The sequence below is a fragment of the Limanda limanda genome, chromosome 15, assembly GCF_963576545.1.
Source record: "Limanda limanda chromosome 15, fLimLim1.1, whole genome shotgun sequence".
Taxonomy (NCBI): Eukaryota; Metazoa; Chordata; class Actinopteri; order Pleuronectiformes; family Pleuronectidae; genus Limanda; species Limanda limanda.
The window spans coordinates 23,238,963-23,254,438 of record NC_083650.1 but is presented as its reverse complement, the minus strand read 5'-3'; the positions used below and the strand labels follow the sequence as shown (position 1 = coordinate 23,254,438).

At 44.2% G+C, this 15,476-nt stretch overlaps 1 protein-coding gene across 1 annotated transcript in view; it reads left to right on the top strand.

Moving 5' to 3' along the window:
• Window positions 1-14,896, top strand: part of LOC133020642 (contactin-associated protein-like 4) — a 34,014-nt gene extending 19,118 nt beyond the window's left edge. Inside the window, exons 9-22 of the mRNA XM_061087279.1 lie at window positions 591-697; window positions 2,501-2,620; window positions 2,746-2,946; window positions 3,247-3,409; window positions 4,925-5,052; window positions 5,177-5,347; window positions 7,195-7,413; window positions 8,659-8,898; window positions 9,522-9,761; window positions 10,674-10,807; window positions 11,420-11,507; window positions 12,189-12,404; window positions 13,582-13,653; window positions 14,697-14,896. Coding sequence (XP_060943262.1) covers window positions 591-697; window positions 2,501-2,620; window positions 2,746-2,946; window positions 3,247-3,409; window positions 4,925-5,052; window positions 5,177-5,347; window positions 7,195-7,413; window positions 8,659-8,898; window positions 9,522-9,761; window positions 10,674-10,807; window positions 11,420-11,507; window positions 12,189-12,404; window positions 13,582-13,653; window positions 14,697-14,896 — 2,299 coding nt within the window. The remainder of the gene's footprint in view (window positions 1-590; window positions 698-2,500; window positions 2,621-2,745; window positions 2,947-3,246; window positions 3,410-4,924; window positions 5,053-5,176; window positions 5,348-7,194; window positions 7,414-8,658; window positions 8,899-9,521; window positions 9,762-10,673; window positions 10,808-11,419; window positions 11,508-12,188; window positions 12,405-13,581; window positions 13,654-14,696) is intronic.
• The last annotated feature ends 580 nt before the right edge of the window (window positions 14,897-15,476 follow it).

Genomic DNA, 15,476 nt, shown 5'->3' with positions numbered 1-15,476 from the left:
GGAGACATTTTATTAAGGTGATAAAAGCTTTAAACAGATCCCAGTTAATACAGTCAGGTTTATAGTTGAGGGCCAGTGGGTTCACATTGAGTAAGTTTCTCTACAGTGATCAGAGGTGAAGTCCAAGACAAAGCAGGAAACTTTGAGAGGAAGTTTCTGTTATTTTAATTATACCTCCTTACTTACTTACTTATTTACTTACTATTGTATGTTATGTTTGTAACTTGCACTCTCTGGTTTGGATTTTCTCTTTTCACAAACCTCTGTGAGAATGTTCTCAGCCTCTCGATCTCTGGCTCCTTACGTTCACTGCGCCCACGGCTCTTCTGAAAACACACATTTTGGCGGCTGTGTCTCAGGGTGTAGAGCGGGTCATACACCGACCAGAAGTTCAGCCGTTCGATCCCCGGCTTCATGTACACTGAGTCTGTTCTGGTTGGCGGCAGGCAGACATTCAGAAGACAGTAATTCTAGACTTTCTTTTGGGTTGTGGAGTTGTAGTGTATCTTAAAAGTGTGAGTTTCCACTCCAGCAAATTATTGGAGCGCACTCGAAGCCTGTCCTGTCTCTTCTCTGTCTCCTTCTCTCAGGTGTTCCCCGAATCACTGTGAACACGGAGGCTCCTGCAGTCAGTCCTGGAGCACCTTCCACTGCAACTGCTCCGGCACCAGCTACACGGGAGCAACCTGTCACAGCTGTAAGAGACGTTCTCCTCCCTCACAGATCAGAAGCACACCCTGGAATCTGTAGGTGTTTCCTCTAATGAGACATTAGTGTCGGGTCCCTGTGGACGCTGGAGGAGCTGAGGGTCAAAGAGAGAGGGATTCAGAGGATGAGCAGGAGAAAGAGAGGAAGAGGAGAAGTTTATTAAAGTGATTCCATGAGCTATATCGTTTTGTAATGGAAAAGTAAATATATTTTTATAAAGTGCTCTTCCTGCAGTCTTCAGCCCAAACGATGAATTACACACGAGAGGTTTCCACAAGCTTCAGTTTTCAGAGGTGATGGAACTGAAGTGTTTTACTCTGCAGTCGACGTTACACACGGGACAAGGGAATTTTTAAAAAAGATCAAGAAAAATCAATATGTCGCTCGTTGCTTCACAACAGTTGTTCGACTTATTCACCAGAAACTTGTTTGCTCCAGAATCTCTGTTTAACTTTCCATGGGAAGTTTAGCTCGGGAATTTTGGGAATTTTGAAAAAAAAAAAAAACTACGCAAATTAAACGCTGAGCAATAAAAACATCATTCAAAACTCTATTTTAAAGATGTATGGAATGTTGAGTTTCAACCCTCCACTGTGCATTCTTCCATCACATGCACAGATAACTCCCAGCATCCTTCACTCTACAGCAGGGCTATTGAGGCCTGCTGTAGAGTGAAGGACTAGTCAGGTAAGTTTCCATGATATTACGAATATATTAGCATGCTGATTGAGGATTGTTCATCTGTTCATCTAGCCTATTTCCATTCATTTATCCATCAATTTTAAAATATGTTTACAGACGATTCCAATTGTTTGGCTAACTATTTATATCTCTGGCATTGCATTAGTGTTTTTTTACAAACTTTTTTCTCATCTTATTCTACAGAACAATGCCACGTGCACTATCTCATGTGTGGAGACATTTCACCCCATCCAATGTAGAAGGAAAGGCTGTGTACATTTGCAAATACTGTGCAAAGACCTATGTTAAGAATGACACAACGATGCAGAAGCATATAGTCAAGTGCCCAAAGTTTCCTCAGGGCTCAAATCAGCCTATGACACAACAAAATGTTTATATTTATGTCTGTATATGACAAGGTAAATACAGTTAGTATAAATTACCCACAACATTTCCCGTTTATTCCCGTTTATTCCCGTTAATTCCCATGGAAAGTTTCCAACTTTGAATATTCCCGGAATTTTGCAACCCTACTTAGATGACACTACGTCATTAAAACATTTAGTAAAGTAACAATGTAAATGTGCAAAGAACACATTTAAATGAAATGCAGGGTTATTTCTTTCCTGTTTCCCAAAAATGATTTGTGCGTTGTTCTGTATTCATGTTGTGTGATAATGTGAAGAGGAGGGTCACTGTTGATCTGTTGTAGTTCGACTGCAATTCCTCAGAAAATAGCCGCACTTTGCAGCGATGCTTAACATGCAAAGTGCTGGAGGGGACAACATTTCAAATACAGACACAAAACTAAAGAGATTCTTTCTTGAAATTGGTAAAAACATCAAAAATGTCAAAGAATAGATCTGTCCTTGTTCCACCAAGTTTTGTGGAAATATGTTTTTTGTGTTATTCTCCAAACAAACCAACTAACAGACATTGGGACAGCGGTGAAAACATAACCTCCTCATGTTGTGATTCCTTTATTCAGTCAGACATCCTGGTTTTGATTAGAAAGATTCAAACGCCCAGTCCCTGTGATCTCTCCATCTCTCCAGGGAGAGAGAGAGAGTAGAATCTGATGCTGTCTCTCTCTCTCTCTGTGTCTCCTCAGCGATTCACGAGCCGTCCTGTGAAGCGTACAAACACAAAGGAAACACGTCGGGGTTTTATCACATCGACGTGGACGGCAGCGGCCCCATCGGACCTCAGCTCATCTACTGCAACGTGACAGGTGGCAGACACACACACAGCAACACACACAGCAACACACACATCAACACACACTGGTGTCCAGCTTCTCCTCCTCTCTCTCTCTCTCTCTCTCTCACGTGCTTTGTGTTTCTCTCTCTCCACCAGAGGACGTGACCTGGACGGTGATTCAGCACAACAACACCGAGCTGACCCGAGTCCGACCGGCGCCGGGGAAGACTCGGCACTCGGCTCGCTTTGAGTACGCGTCCAAGGACGAGCAGCTGGCCGCCGTGGTCGGCCAATCAGAGCACTGCGAGCAGGAGCTGACCTACCACTGCAGGAGGTCACGTCTCCTCCACGCACCAGGTCAGGAGCAGAGGACTTGTGACACCATGTAGAAGATCCTGATGTTCATTTCTGCACCAAATCCCACACACTCTGCTATTAGTCCTCTAAATATGACAGATTATTCTCATCAATATCCGTTAATTACTCTCTGGAAAGTGAGTGAAATGTCCCAAAACATCGACTCCCTGTGGTTTCTGCATTTTTCGAGGATTAATGACCGAGGATGTTGTTTCAGATTGTTCAGCCCTGGGAGGCAGGTTGTGATTTATGAATCTGTGTGTGTGTGTGTGTGTGTGTGTGTGTGTTTGTGTGTTCCAGACGGCTCCCCTCTCAGCTGGTGGGTGGGGGGTCCAGGTGAAGGTCGGAGACAGAGCTACTGGGCCGGAGCCCCCCCGGGCAGCCAGCGCTGCTCCTGCAGCCTGAGACAGACCTGTGTGGATCCCAAGCACCAGTGCAACTGTGACGCTGACCGCACCGACTGGTACGGCTCATTTATTAATGTCAACGAAGACCACGAGATTTGGAAATATGATGAAATGACACATTGGCCCTGCATGGTTTATTAATAAGGTTCTAGACGAGTTAACAAACCTAACGGGCCGGTAGAGTTTACTAATGATCCTGTTTGAGCCACGCTCTAATCTGTAAACAATATTTAATACTTTTTTAATATTCATCCTCTGTGTTTACTTTCATTTGTGTTGATGAATTTGCCTTTTTGCTCCTTTGTCACCAACGATAACGATAATCAGACTATTTATTATTCTCTCTCTCTCTCTCTCTTTCTGTCTCTCTCTCTCTCTCTCTCTCTCTCTGTCACTCGTCTGTCTCGTTCTAAAGATAACAATTCATCTTTCTTCTTCCTGTAATCTGCTGTTTCTCCTTCTGATGTTTCTCCTCCTGATGTTTCTCCTCCTGATGTTTCTCCTCCTGGTGTTTCTCCTCCTGATGTTTCTCCTCCTGATGTTTCTCCCCCTGATGTTTCTCCTCCTGATGTTTCTCCTCCTGATGTTTCTCCTCCTGATGTTTCTCCTCCTGATGTTTCTCCTCCTGATGTTGCTCCTCCTGATGTTTCTCCTCCTGATGTTTCTCCTCCTGATGTTTCTCCTCCTGATGTTTCTCCTCCTGATGTTTCTCCTCCTGATGTTTCTCCTCCTGATGTTTCTCCTCCTGATGTTTCTCCTCCTGGTGTTTCTCCTGCTGATGTTTCTCCTCCTGATGTTTCTCCTCCTGATGTTTCTCCTCCTGATGTTTCTCCTCCTGATGTTTCTCCTCCTGATGTTTCTCCTCCTGATGTTTCTCCTCCTGATGTTTCTCCTCCTGATGTTTCTCCTCCTGGTGTTTCTCCTCCTGATGTTTCTCCTCCTGATGTTTCTCCTCCTGGTGTTTCTCCTCCTGATGTTTCTCCTCCTGATGTTTCTCCTCCTGATGTTTCTCCTCCTGATGTTTCTCCTCCTGGTGTTTCTCCTCCTGATGTTTCTCCTCCTGATGTTTCTCCTCCTGATGTTTCTCCTCCTGATGTTTCTCCTCCTGATGTTTCTCCTCCTGGTGTTTCTCCTCCTGATGTTTCTCCTCCTGATGTTTCTCCTCCTGATGTTTCTCCTCCTGATGTTTCTCCTCCTGATGTTTCTCCTCCTGGTGTTTCTCCTCCTGATGTTTCTCCTCCTGATGTTTCTCCTCCTGATGTTTCTCCTCCTGATGTTTCTCCTCCTGATGTTTCTCCTCCTGATGTTTCTCCTCCTGATGTTTCTCCTCCTGGTGTTTCTCCTCCTGATGTTTCTCCTCCTGATGTTTCTCCTCCTGGTGTTTCTCCTCCTGATGTTTCTCCTCCTGATGTTTCTCCTCCTGGTGTTTCTCCTCCTGGTGTTTCTCCTCCTGGTGTTTCTCCTCCTGATTTTTCTCCTCCTGATGTTTCTCCTTCTGATGTTTCTCCTCCTGATGTTTCTCCTCCTGATGTTTCTGTTTACTCCTCCTTCGACCTTCCTCTTCCTTCAAGGGTGAATGACTCGGGCCTGGTGACCCACAAGGAGAACCTGCCTGTCAGATCCTTGGTTCTGGGCGATGTGCACAGGCCCGGCTCGGAAGGCGCCTACAGGGTAGGACCACTCCGTTGCCATGGAGACAGTAAGTCCAGTCCAGAGCCATCATCTGACGTAATAGCTAAGGAATTCCAATGTTCCAAAAGTTAAATTTCGATCTCATTTCCTCTTCTCAACTCTTTGTAAATATGTTTAATTTGTTTCTTCAGAAAATGTGTGGAACGCTGCCTTCTTCGACAAGGAGACCTCCTACCTCCACTTCCCCACATTCCACGGAGAGCTGAGCGCCGACATCTCCTTCCTCTTTAAGACCACTTCATCCTCCGGCGTCTTCCTGGAGAACTTGGGCATCAAGGACTTCATCCGGATCGAACTCAGCTGTAAGTGAAGAGCTCTCAGGTTAGACGTCTGATCCGAGCGGTTCTTAGATGGTGAGATCAACCTGAGCAGGAGGGATCACGGTGGTGGCTGCTGCTTCATCAAACTCCAACTCAGATCCTTTAAACCTAGAGAGGAAATATACTTTTCCAGCAACTCCACCGTTTAATTTCCCTCCTCTGGGAAATCACTGCAGTGTCATTGTTCCAGCAGTACGTTTCCTCTACAGCTATTCTCTGCTGTTGAGATATCATCGTAACGTCACGGTTCACATGGCCTGAGCTGCTGTAGCTCTCCACAGGAAGGTGTTGTATCATTTAATGTGACTTGCTAAAGGTAATGTAGCGTGACTCTGTGGCTGAACTTGATAGAATCAGACGACTTCATGACGGACAACAATATATTTTCTCACAAGACACAAAGGTTTAAACTCCAGGCAGCCATCTGCTCTTTACCCTTCAACTAATGACAGTATATTGAACATTTGTTAGTGATTTATTGTGTTGAGTTAATGCTGATTTCTGCTAAACGACTTAAAGAAGATATTTATCTTTGCTGGTTGTCAAGACTACAGCTGTCCAGTCGTCGTTGTAACTCGTTGTCATGACAACCGCTCTCTGGTGTGTCGTCCTCCTGAGCCGGTTGGTGTTTGATGTTTGTTTGCTTCGCCCTAATGATTAATTACTTGAGTCTGAATATATATATATATATATATATTGTTTTCTCATCAGTGTCGACCGGCTCCTCCCACAGGGAATAAGAGTCCTCGGTGGAAACAGATAGAAACATAAAGGGTCGTTTACAGTCGAGCAGCAGATGAGAAAACGAACCAGGAGCAGGATGAGCACACGGCACTTTGCAGGAAACAACCTCTGACGAAAAGATAGAACGATATCGTTAGGGGATTTTAATGGTCTTGCCTATTCTTGTTTGGTAAATAAATACGGCAGGTTTGGTTTTAAACGATGATGAGAACAACAGCTGAATCATGTGCTTTCAGAAACTCAACAGGAGCTTGTTGGACTGTATTTAGATAGATAGATAGATAGATAGATAGATAGATAGATAGATAGATAGATAGATAGATAGATAGATAGATAGATAGATAGATAGATAGATAGATAGATAGATAGATAGATAGATAGATAGATAGATAGATAGATAGATAGATAGATAGATAGATAGATAGATAGATAGATAGATAGATAGATAGATAGATAGATAGATAGATAGATAGATAGATAGATAGATAGATAGATAGATAGATAGATAGATAGATAGATAGATAGATAGATAGATAGATAGATAGATAGATAGATAGATAGATAGATAGATAGATAGATATATAGATTACTTTATTCATCCCCGAAGGGAAATTAAGTCGTCATAGAAGCCGGTATATTTGAATACAATAAAATACAATACAATAAAATAAAATTAAAAATATTGAGGTAGAAAGAATAAAAACAGAAACACAAGATAAATAGGTAGATAAGGTGCAGTGGCAAGATGATGGTAATAGTACTGATGATATGATGATAATGGTATTGTTAGACAGTATATAAGAATAGTACAGTATATATAGTATATAATATAACATAATATATATTTATATATGATAGTAATTATACCAATGTAAAAGCAGTATATGGTAAATTTATGACTTTAAGTTATCATTTAAGTTGCATCCATGTCCCATCTGTTAACATGGAGGAGGCAGGGTTTATGAATGCACACTTTGGCTTCACTGTCGTCCATCTTTATATTCACTCTGTGGGTGGAACTCGGCTGCAGAGAGAAATGATGAGTTGATAACATCATGTTAAATCTTCCCTCCTTCCTGCTGCAGCCTCCACTGAGGTCCTCTTCTCCTTCGACGTGGGGAACGGTCCGCTGGAGGTCGGCGTGAAGGCCGCCTCCCCCCTCGATGACAACAGGTGGCACCGCGTCCGAGCCGAGCGCAACGTCAAGGAGGCGACGCTTCGTCTGGACGAGCTCCCCCCCGCTGCTCAGGAGGCTCCTGCTGACGGACACATCCACCTGCAGCTGAACAGCCAGCTCTTCATAGGTGTGTGTGTGTCTGTGTGTGTGTCTGTGTGTGTCTGTGTGTGTGTGTGTGTGTGTGTTTCAGAAATGAGGCAGTTTTGAGTAAGGCAACTCAAAACTGCCCTTTACAACATCATTACAGAAAGAATATCTTTACAATATTCAGACACGGCCTCTGTCCACGCAGTTATTACTTTTCTTCACATTTCCAAATTCCAGAACAACTTGTCACAATATTCAAACTCGATCAATCAGTCGAGAGCGGTTCTCGTTACCCGGGCGAGTCTGAGACTCCGAGTTGGAGGCTGTAATGAGAGAAGTCACAAAACAATAATCTCAGGAGTCTAAATTCTGCCGGAGACGAGGGAGAATACGTGTCCCAGTGAGGACGGACAGGACCAGCAACCTGTCAGAGAGACTGACAGTCTGTCCACTTCCCCGTGTGGACAATCAGTCCGGTGCTGGACCGTTAGGCAGACGGCTCCTCAACTCTCTCACCTGCCAGTTTGTGTTTCACTGCATTTCATCACCTGGTAATCTGAATAATTCAGCAGGAGGGCGGTGACAGATGTTGCGTCTGGAAGTTGTTGAGCAAATATTAAAATCAGATACCGTCTGTGTCTCTGTGCAGTTCGATTACAGGTGTGATGTGGAGTGAAAAGAGTCTTCAAACCTGCTCTAGTTGCATCAGCAGCCACAGAGAACATCATGTTTTTTTGGATAAAGTTACTGCATCAGAAAGAGAACTAAAACAGAGTTGATGTGCGTATATATAACTGTGATAGATACACAAACGTAATGAAAATGTCAAAGGTTGGTTCTTATACCGTCCAGAAAATATGTAGAAGCTCTGGTGGATATAATATAGAAGCTGACACCTGCAACGATCTGGAGGTAAAAGATAGAAAAGTATGTGTCCTGCATAAAATGACTGAAATAAAAGATCAGTCAACTAATCAATCAGATAGAAAATGCATCTGCAAGAATCACGTTAATAGAATCATTGCTTCAAGTCATTTATCAACAGAAACGTCCCATAGCTCTAACTTCTCAAATCAGTTCAGAATGGATCCTATCAGAGTTTGTGACTACACTGTGAATAGGATGCATCTTTAGTTTTATTTTTTTTGGGCTTTCAGTTAATGACTTTTTATCGACACATAGTCTGATAGATGGTTTGGATGCGTGTGTACAATTAGAGAAGATACCAGATTGGGTTCAGTGTATGTTGGACTGTGGAGTGAGTCTGTTTCCTGTGTGTCCTCAGGCGGCACCGCCTCCAGGCAGAAGGGTTTCCGGGGATGTATCCGCGCTCTGCAGCTGAACGGGGTCACCCTGGACCTGGAGGCGAGAGCCAGGATCACCCCCGGGGTTCAGGCCGGGTGTCCGGGCCACTGCAGCAGCTACGGCTCCCTGTGCCAGAACCAGGGCCGCTGCGTGGAGAGGACCAGCAGCTTCTCCTGCAGCTGTGGCCCGTCGGCCTTCACCGGGGCCTTCTGCGACCGAGGTGCGAGTCTGAAGGGAGATCTGGAAATAAACCAGTGTGGAAGGGGGGGGGGTGCAGAAAGAGGGGGGGGTGCAGAAACGATCATCAGCCCTGTCGCTGCCCAGCTGCTCGACACACCTCCGTGCACTCAACACATCAGATCCTCATTCTACACAGCTGCTAATCCATCCTGATCGAGGGGGAATTGTTATATAAGACGTTTATCTCGAAGTCAATTATGAAGTTTGTGATTGGTTGATTTGAAGTGTTTTTGCTTTAACCATCAATCATCAACTTTATACTTTATACCACAGTTACAAAATACTTGTGTTGTCCTTTACTGAAGGAAAACACTGAAGTTAAAATCCATATAACAACAGAGGCTTTCTTCAATTGTTCTTCAGGCTTTTTAAACCATGTGATCAGACCTTTGCTCCATTAAAGTCCCCCTATTGTAAAATCTAGTTTTTAAACATAAATATGATATGAAACATATACATTTTTTTTCAGAAAATACACAATGTAAATCAAACTTTCACTTATATTAGAAAACGTGAGATCTGGTATCACGTGTTTCTCGGGTTCGGTTCAAGTCCCATTAACGCACCTGGTCGCTGCTGTTTGTGATATCCCCCCCCCTGCAGAGGTCTCAGCCAGCTTCAAGGCCGGGACGTCCATCAGCTACACGTTGGAGGAGCAGGCGGCGCCCGGGCCGAGCAGGAGCAGTGGCGTGCCGTCCTCCATCTCCTCCATCTCCTCCATCTCCTCCAACCTGAGAGCAGAGAACATCTCCCTGAGCTTCAGGACCAATCAGAGTCCCTCGCTGCTGCTCTACGTCGGCTCCTCCCACAGCGAGTACCTGGCGCTGCTGCTCGACGAGCACGGTGAGCGCTCTGCTCCACTCACCTCTATCGTGATATTAATAATCACTCATATGTGTCTGTCCAGTGATCCGTATTATGACAGCTGCATGTTCTTAACCAGTGCAAATTCAAAAGAAAATCAAAACAGAATCACAAACTATTGATTTAAGTGAGTTTTATTGCTGTGGGGAGTTTTTAAGGTTATGGTTCACGTAAATATGAATTTCTCTGAGAGCTGGAGGACTGTTGGGATCGTATCAGCCTTAAACAAATTCTCCTCCCCTCAAATCTTGTTCTAGAAACTATAAAGACTTCAGTTAGGAAACAGAGACGTGTTTCATGTCTTTCCTCCTCCAAATGCTAAGTGGTAAAAACAAAAGAATTAGCACGGATGAAAAACGATGAATTATGCAAACAAAACAAACAAATCTCCTCCAAACTGTTCAGATTACTCTGTGGCCTCCTGAAGAACAAAAGCTTTCACGGCTCTAATTCAAGATCTGCTCGTTTGAATTAGTCATCAGAAACTCTCACACCCGTGAAAATCCAATGAATTAATTTGATTCTCTGCGGAGTTATTGGCAGCATTTGGCCCTAATTTTCTAAATATTGAATTCTTTTCAGTTTATTATTCAGCCGCTGTTGCCCTGGAAAATCCAGACTCCACCTAATACATATTAATACTTACTAATATACATTTCCATTAACATAGATGATCGGTGCAAGGACAAATTTAGCAAAGAAAGACAATTTCAATTGTTCTGTTTTTACTAAATGTAATCAGGTGTGTTTCTTTTATACAGAAACCTAAAAAAGTTTATGAGTTACAATTGTGGATAATTGCAGCATTTAATCAGTGAACAAACAAAAATGTTTGGTTAATTTGTTAATCAGAGAACCAGTGTGATGTTGTGTTGCTTGTTGTGTGTTCAGAGAAGCTGGAGCTGCGATACAGACTCGACAGCAGCAGAGACGCAGAAATCCTGAGGAGCAAAGCGAGGAGCCTGGCCGACGGGCGTCTCCACCGGGTGACCATCAGCAGACGGGCCGAGGCTGTTTCTGTGCAGGTAAGAAACACACGTACACACGAGAGGCTGCACTGATCTGCTCAGAGGAGTCAGCCTCACCTTCTCAGCAGCTTCTGTCAACTCCAGCGACCAGAAGCAGAAGAACGAGGAGACAGCAGAGCTGAGCTGCAGGAAACATTCAGACGTGAAGAAGCCTGAGCTGCAGTCAGAACTCTCTGGGAGATTTTTCCTTCGAACTTTCCACATGCTCCTTCCCCTGCTGAGCTCAGCTGAGTGAGAATGTAGCCTCGACAAACCTGATTCACAGAGGATCTTCATTTAAGCTCAAGTTGTACGCTGATGATACACAACTGTTCTCAGCAGCTTATTCTCGACCTCTTAACATCTAATATCAGGGACACTGACACTGTTATATCCAGATTATTCTCATCTAAGGTCCACTCACCAGACCATGAGATTCTATCCATCTTTGTTTATGTTTACTTTAGGTGAAATCAGTGTTTTAAAAATCATGGGGAGAAAAATGTCAAGCATTAAAGTATATTTTACCTCTCAAAACATGTGGTTCTTTTCGTTAATAGTCGTTTTCATTCCTGTAGTTTTACATTCTGAGCTGTAAACTAACTGTGATGTGGGTTATGTTTCCTTCAGATTGACCAGGACACCGAAGACGACTTCAACCTGACGTCTGACGTGGAATTCAACGGCATCAGGTTGCTGACTCTTGGCAGAGTGCACCGTAAGTGAGAGGGTATCGAACGCCCGGGACTTTTCAAGCTACAGTGGGATCTGAGCCCATCTTGATTTTCACTCATCAAATCACGACAGATTTGTTTTAACGGAAACAACAGGATGAGATTACAGTGATGTTTGCTCCGGTGACATTTTAGTATATTTGTTCTAGATATAGCTACAGAACAAATGCACGTACTTCCATAAGGGTTTGAACTCTAAGGTTTGGACAGATATTGTAAAGAATATCCCTTAGGTTGCTCTGATACCAAATTTAAGGACTGTGTGAAGGATTAAAACAATCTACATGCTCATTATTTACTGTATTAAACCTGGAAATCGCTTTTTAAAACATGTGAGATGGTTCTATTGAACTACCTGTGCTCCTGTTTCCTGACGCCTGGTGTGACACAGATCTGATGTGTAGCGTCATGACAACAGCGTGATTCACTTTGTCGTGACCTAGTTGTGTTCTTTATGGATTGTGCCCTCGGAGACAGACTAAGAAAAAGGTTGTTAATGAGACGAGCGGCAGTGGGACTTCCTGACCCGGGTGAAGCACGGACAGTCTTCATCAGCATTTCTTGATTGAACCAATGATACAAGGCTTTAAAAGGTCAAATTAGACAAGTAGAAATGTTTCATGCATATCACATCCAGGGAAACTGTTCTGTGTGTTTCTCTGCAGACTCCGGGGACATGGATCCGGAGCTGGCTCGGCTCGGCTCGCTGGGTTTCACCGGCTGCCTCTCGGCCGTCCTCTTCAACTCCATCAGCCCTCTGAAGGCCGCCCTGCTCCACCCGGACACCAGCCCCGTCACCGTCACCGGCCCGCTGGTCCCGTCAGTCTGTGGCTCCACTTCAACCAATCCCCACGCGGTGGAAACCACACATCACCGATCAGGTCAGAGGGGAATGAGCTCTTCCTGCTGACGGCACTCGGCCCAAAGGTTTTGTTTTAGCCGCCAACACGAGAAGAAAAGTAATGTACATGGGATAAAACCAAGAAGTTGTTGAACACTCAACCTTCGCAGTTCTGTTCGACCTTCTCCGCAGCTTTTCCACAAAGTTTGTCTCGTCATAACTCTGCCTCTCGTGGGAGGAGATCTCCCAGAGGCTCGGTTTAGGAACTGTGTTGTGTGAAGCTTCATCATCAGTCAAGTGAAGAGGATTTAAATTTCATTTAAACTTTAAAAGCAGTGGGACAGATAGTTGTTGATGTTTCGTCTGCACAGTAAAGGGTTCAGGACGTCTTCGACTCTCAGGCTCAGCTCTGCAATGTCAGAACCTTCAGGCAGGTTTTGGTTTTTGTCTTTGTCGGCTTTTACAATGTCAAGCGTTTGTCTCATAGAAAACTCTCGGCTGTTAAATGGAAGTTTTCTGTGTTTAGCCCATTGACCTTATTGGTTTTCTAAATGCCGCAGTTTTCTTCAAATCAAAACATTGATTGAAAACACTGATGCATTTCCTCAAGCAAGTTTCCAGACATTCATTTTCACAATAAATGACCGACAGACAAACATGGAAAACAGAAGCTCCAGCACCAGAAAGGCCAGTTGGTCTTGGTTTGGCAGGAGAGGGTTGAGGGTTCGATCTGGTTTGTAGGGAGATGGGAACGTCAGTGTGTTGCAGGCATCAGAGCGGGACGCCGGGCTGGAGCTGGCAGAGCAGACTGGGAACCATCAATCTGAACAGGCAGCAGGACGTGGCAGGTTGTGGACCTGAGGCTGAGAACCACTGAGGTTCCAGAGCCGGGGTTTTCTGCTGCAGTGGCTCGCAGCAATGATTCAGACGATCAGCTGCAGGTGCTCAGGCTACAGAGCAGAACCAGAACATTCACACACAACATGCAAACAGAGACAGGAGCCAAACATGAAACACAAGGGAGTCGGGAAACAACAGGAAATCACAAGATTTCTCTCTCAGTATTGCTTGAATCTTAAGTTTGATCAAATTTGGGTGTTTTGATGTTGATGTAGCAAAAAGAATATAAAGACTTTCAGAGCAATTTGCAGGATTCATTCCGTCCCCTGTCTTTCCTTTCTCACTTTGTCTTCTGTCTGTCTCTCTCTGTGCTGCAGGTCAGTCTGGACCCGTGGAGACAGGTCAGCCGTTAGTCAACGCCATGAGGAATGACTCAGCTTTAATTGGAGGTAACTGCAGCACCGCCATTATCATCAGTCACATAGAGACTCAGTTTAAGTTTAAGTTTGAGACTCGTACGTTTCTTTTCTTTCTCTCGCTACATCTGAGAGCAGAAGAACTTCTCACACTGAAGTTACGTCTAAGCGCTGAACCGCTCGCTGTGTAAATGAAAAGCCTTAAACCCCCCTGAGCTGTTTCTCACGCAGCACGACCGCGGCCGAGTACACAAAAGCAAACACAACTAATTGGAATAAAAATGACGTTATTCTCCAGGCACAAACACCGTCCATTTATTTTATTAGCTAACGTCGGTGCAGAGACCCTCTAATAGCTGGAACTGCCCTGGGAGCCTGCAGAGAATGAACAGACCGCCGCGCTAATGATGGAGCAGAAGCAATTTGTTTCCCGGACCTGTTTGGCCACTTCCCAGTTGTTGTTTGCAGCAGGTGTTTGATTTCACAGTCTCCCATCGACTTCTCAGAGTTCTGATTTACACCGTTTAAAAATAAGCATTTCAAAAAGTCCAACAGTGGTGTCATCTTCTTCAGTGGGAACAGTTTCAGACAAACAATGTTTTCACCTCCGTCCGTTTATCGGTGGGTTGGTTTGTTTTTGATGGAAAGATGTCAGGGAAGAACAAGTTCTATTGTGTTTGTTTGATCCAGTCTCAAGTTCATGAGAAACGTATTTAAACACATTGAAAACATTTTGTGCACACGCAGTCCAAATGCCACACACACAAACACTTTCCACAGATTATAACACACTTGATCCACAGTTCAGCTTCACTCTTGGACCTGGTTCTGTTTTGAACCTTCAGACTCACTGTGAAGCTGTGTTGTGTTGCTTCAGGCTCTAATGTGTTGGTAGTGGACTTGGAGTTTACTCGTAGGGGTTGAGGAGAGATTTCTTTCTGTTTGTTGGGCTTTAAAAACTCCGTCATGGTTTTGATTCTCTTGCTTTTCAACGAACATTTATCTAAATTGTGAATATGAAGGTTCATCTTTCTCGTTGCTGAGCTGCTGTAACGTCTCCCTCCTATTCTCTGCAGGTGTGATCGCCGTGGTGATCTTTGTGGCGGTGGCTGCGTTAGCCGTGACGGCCAGACTCCTCTACGGGAGGCCGGGGACGTGTCAGAGCCAGGACATAAAAACAGTCAAACCCGAAGACAGCCCCCCCGAGCTGCCGTTCAGCAGCCAGACCGGGTCCCACAACATCTCCACTGAGAACCAGAGGGAGTTTTTCATTTAGCTGCAGCTTCGACCTGTTGCTGGTGTCTGGGCCGAGGAGACGGACGGAGACGGGCGGAGACGGCGATTCCTCGTCCAGCTTCGGTCCTTTACACAAAAAACTGAGGCAGAGACGTGAGGAAGCAAACAGGAGGCGTCTGTGGTTGTATTTTTGTAAAGACTGTAAATAGATGCACAAAAAGTCAAAGTGTTGAAAAAATATTAGTTGGAACAATTGTAAATATTAAAACGTGTATAAAATGATGACTTTATATGAATTTTCTGTGTAACTGAGATGTTGAAGTTGTTAAACGACGTTGGTATGAAGCAGCTCTGTTGGGTCTGGGATCTTTTAAAAGCGTTTTCTGACACAGATAAAGATTGTTTGATATTTTCAGTGTGTGTTTGTCGGATGTTCGGAATCTGAAGCGGGATTTTTTTTTTACAGTTTATCATCTTTAGTTTTAATTTTTGCACTTGTTGGATGAAAAGTGGCAGAAATCCAAGCGTATCCGTTCACATTGAACATTTCTCTTTTTCTCAGCAAGTCGTCTCTCAGCTTGAAGCCAAACTTGTAATTCTTTCCCTTTATTCCCTTTGCT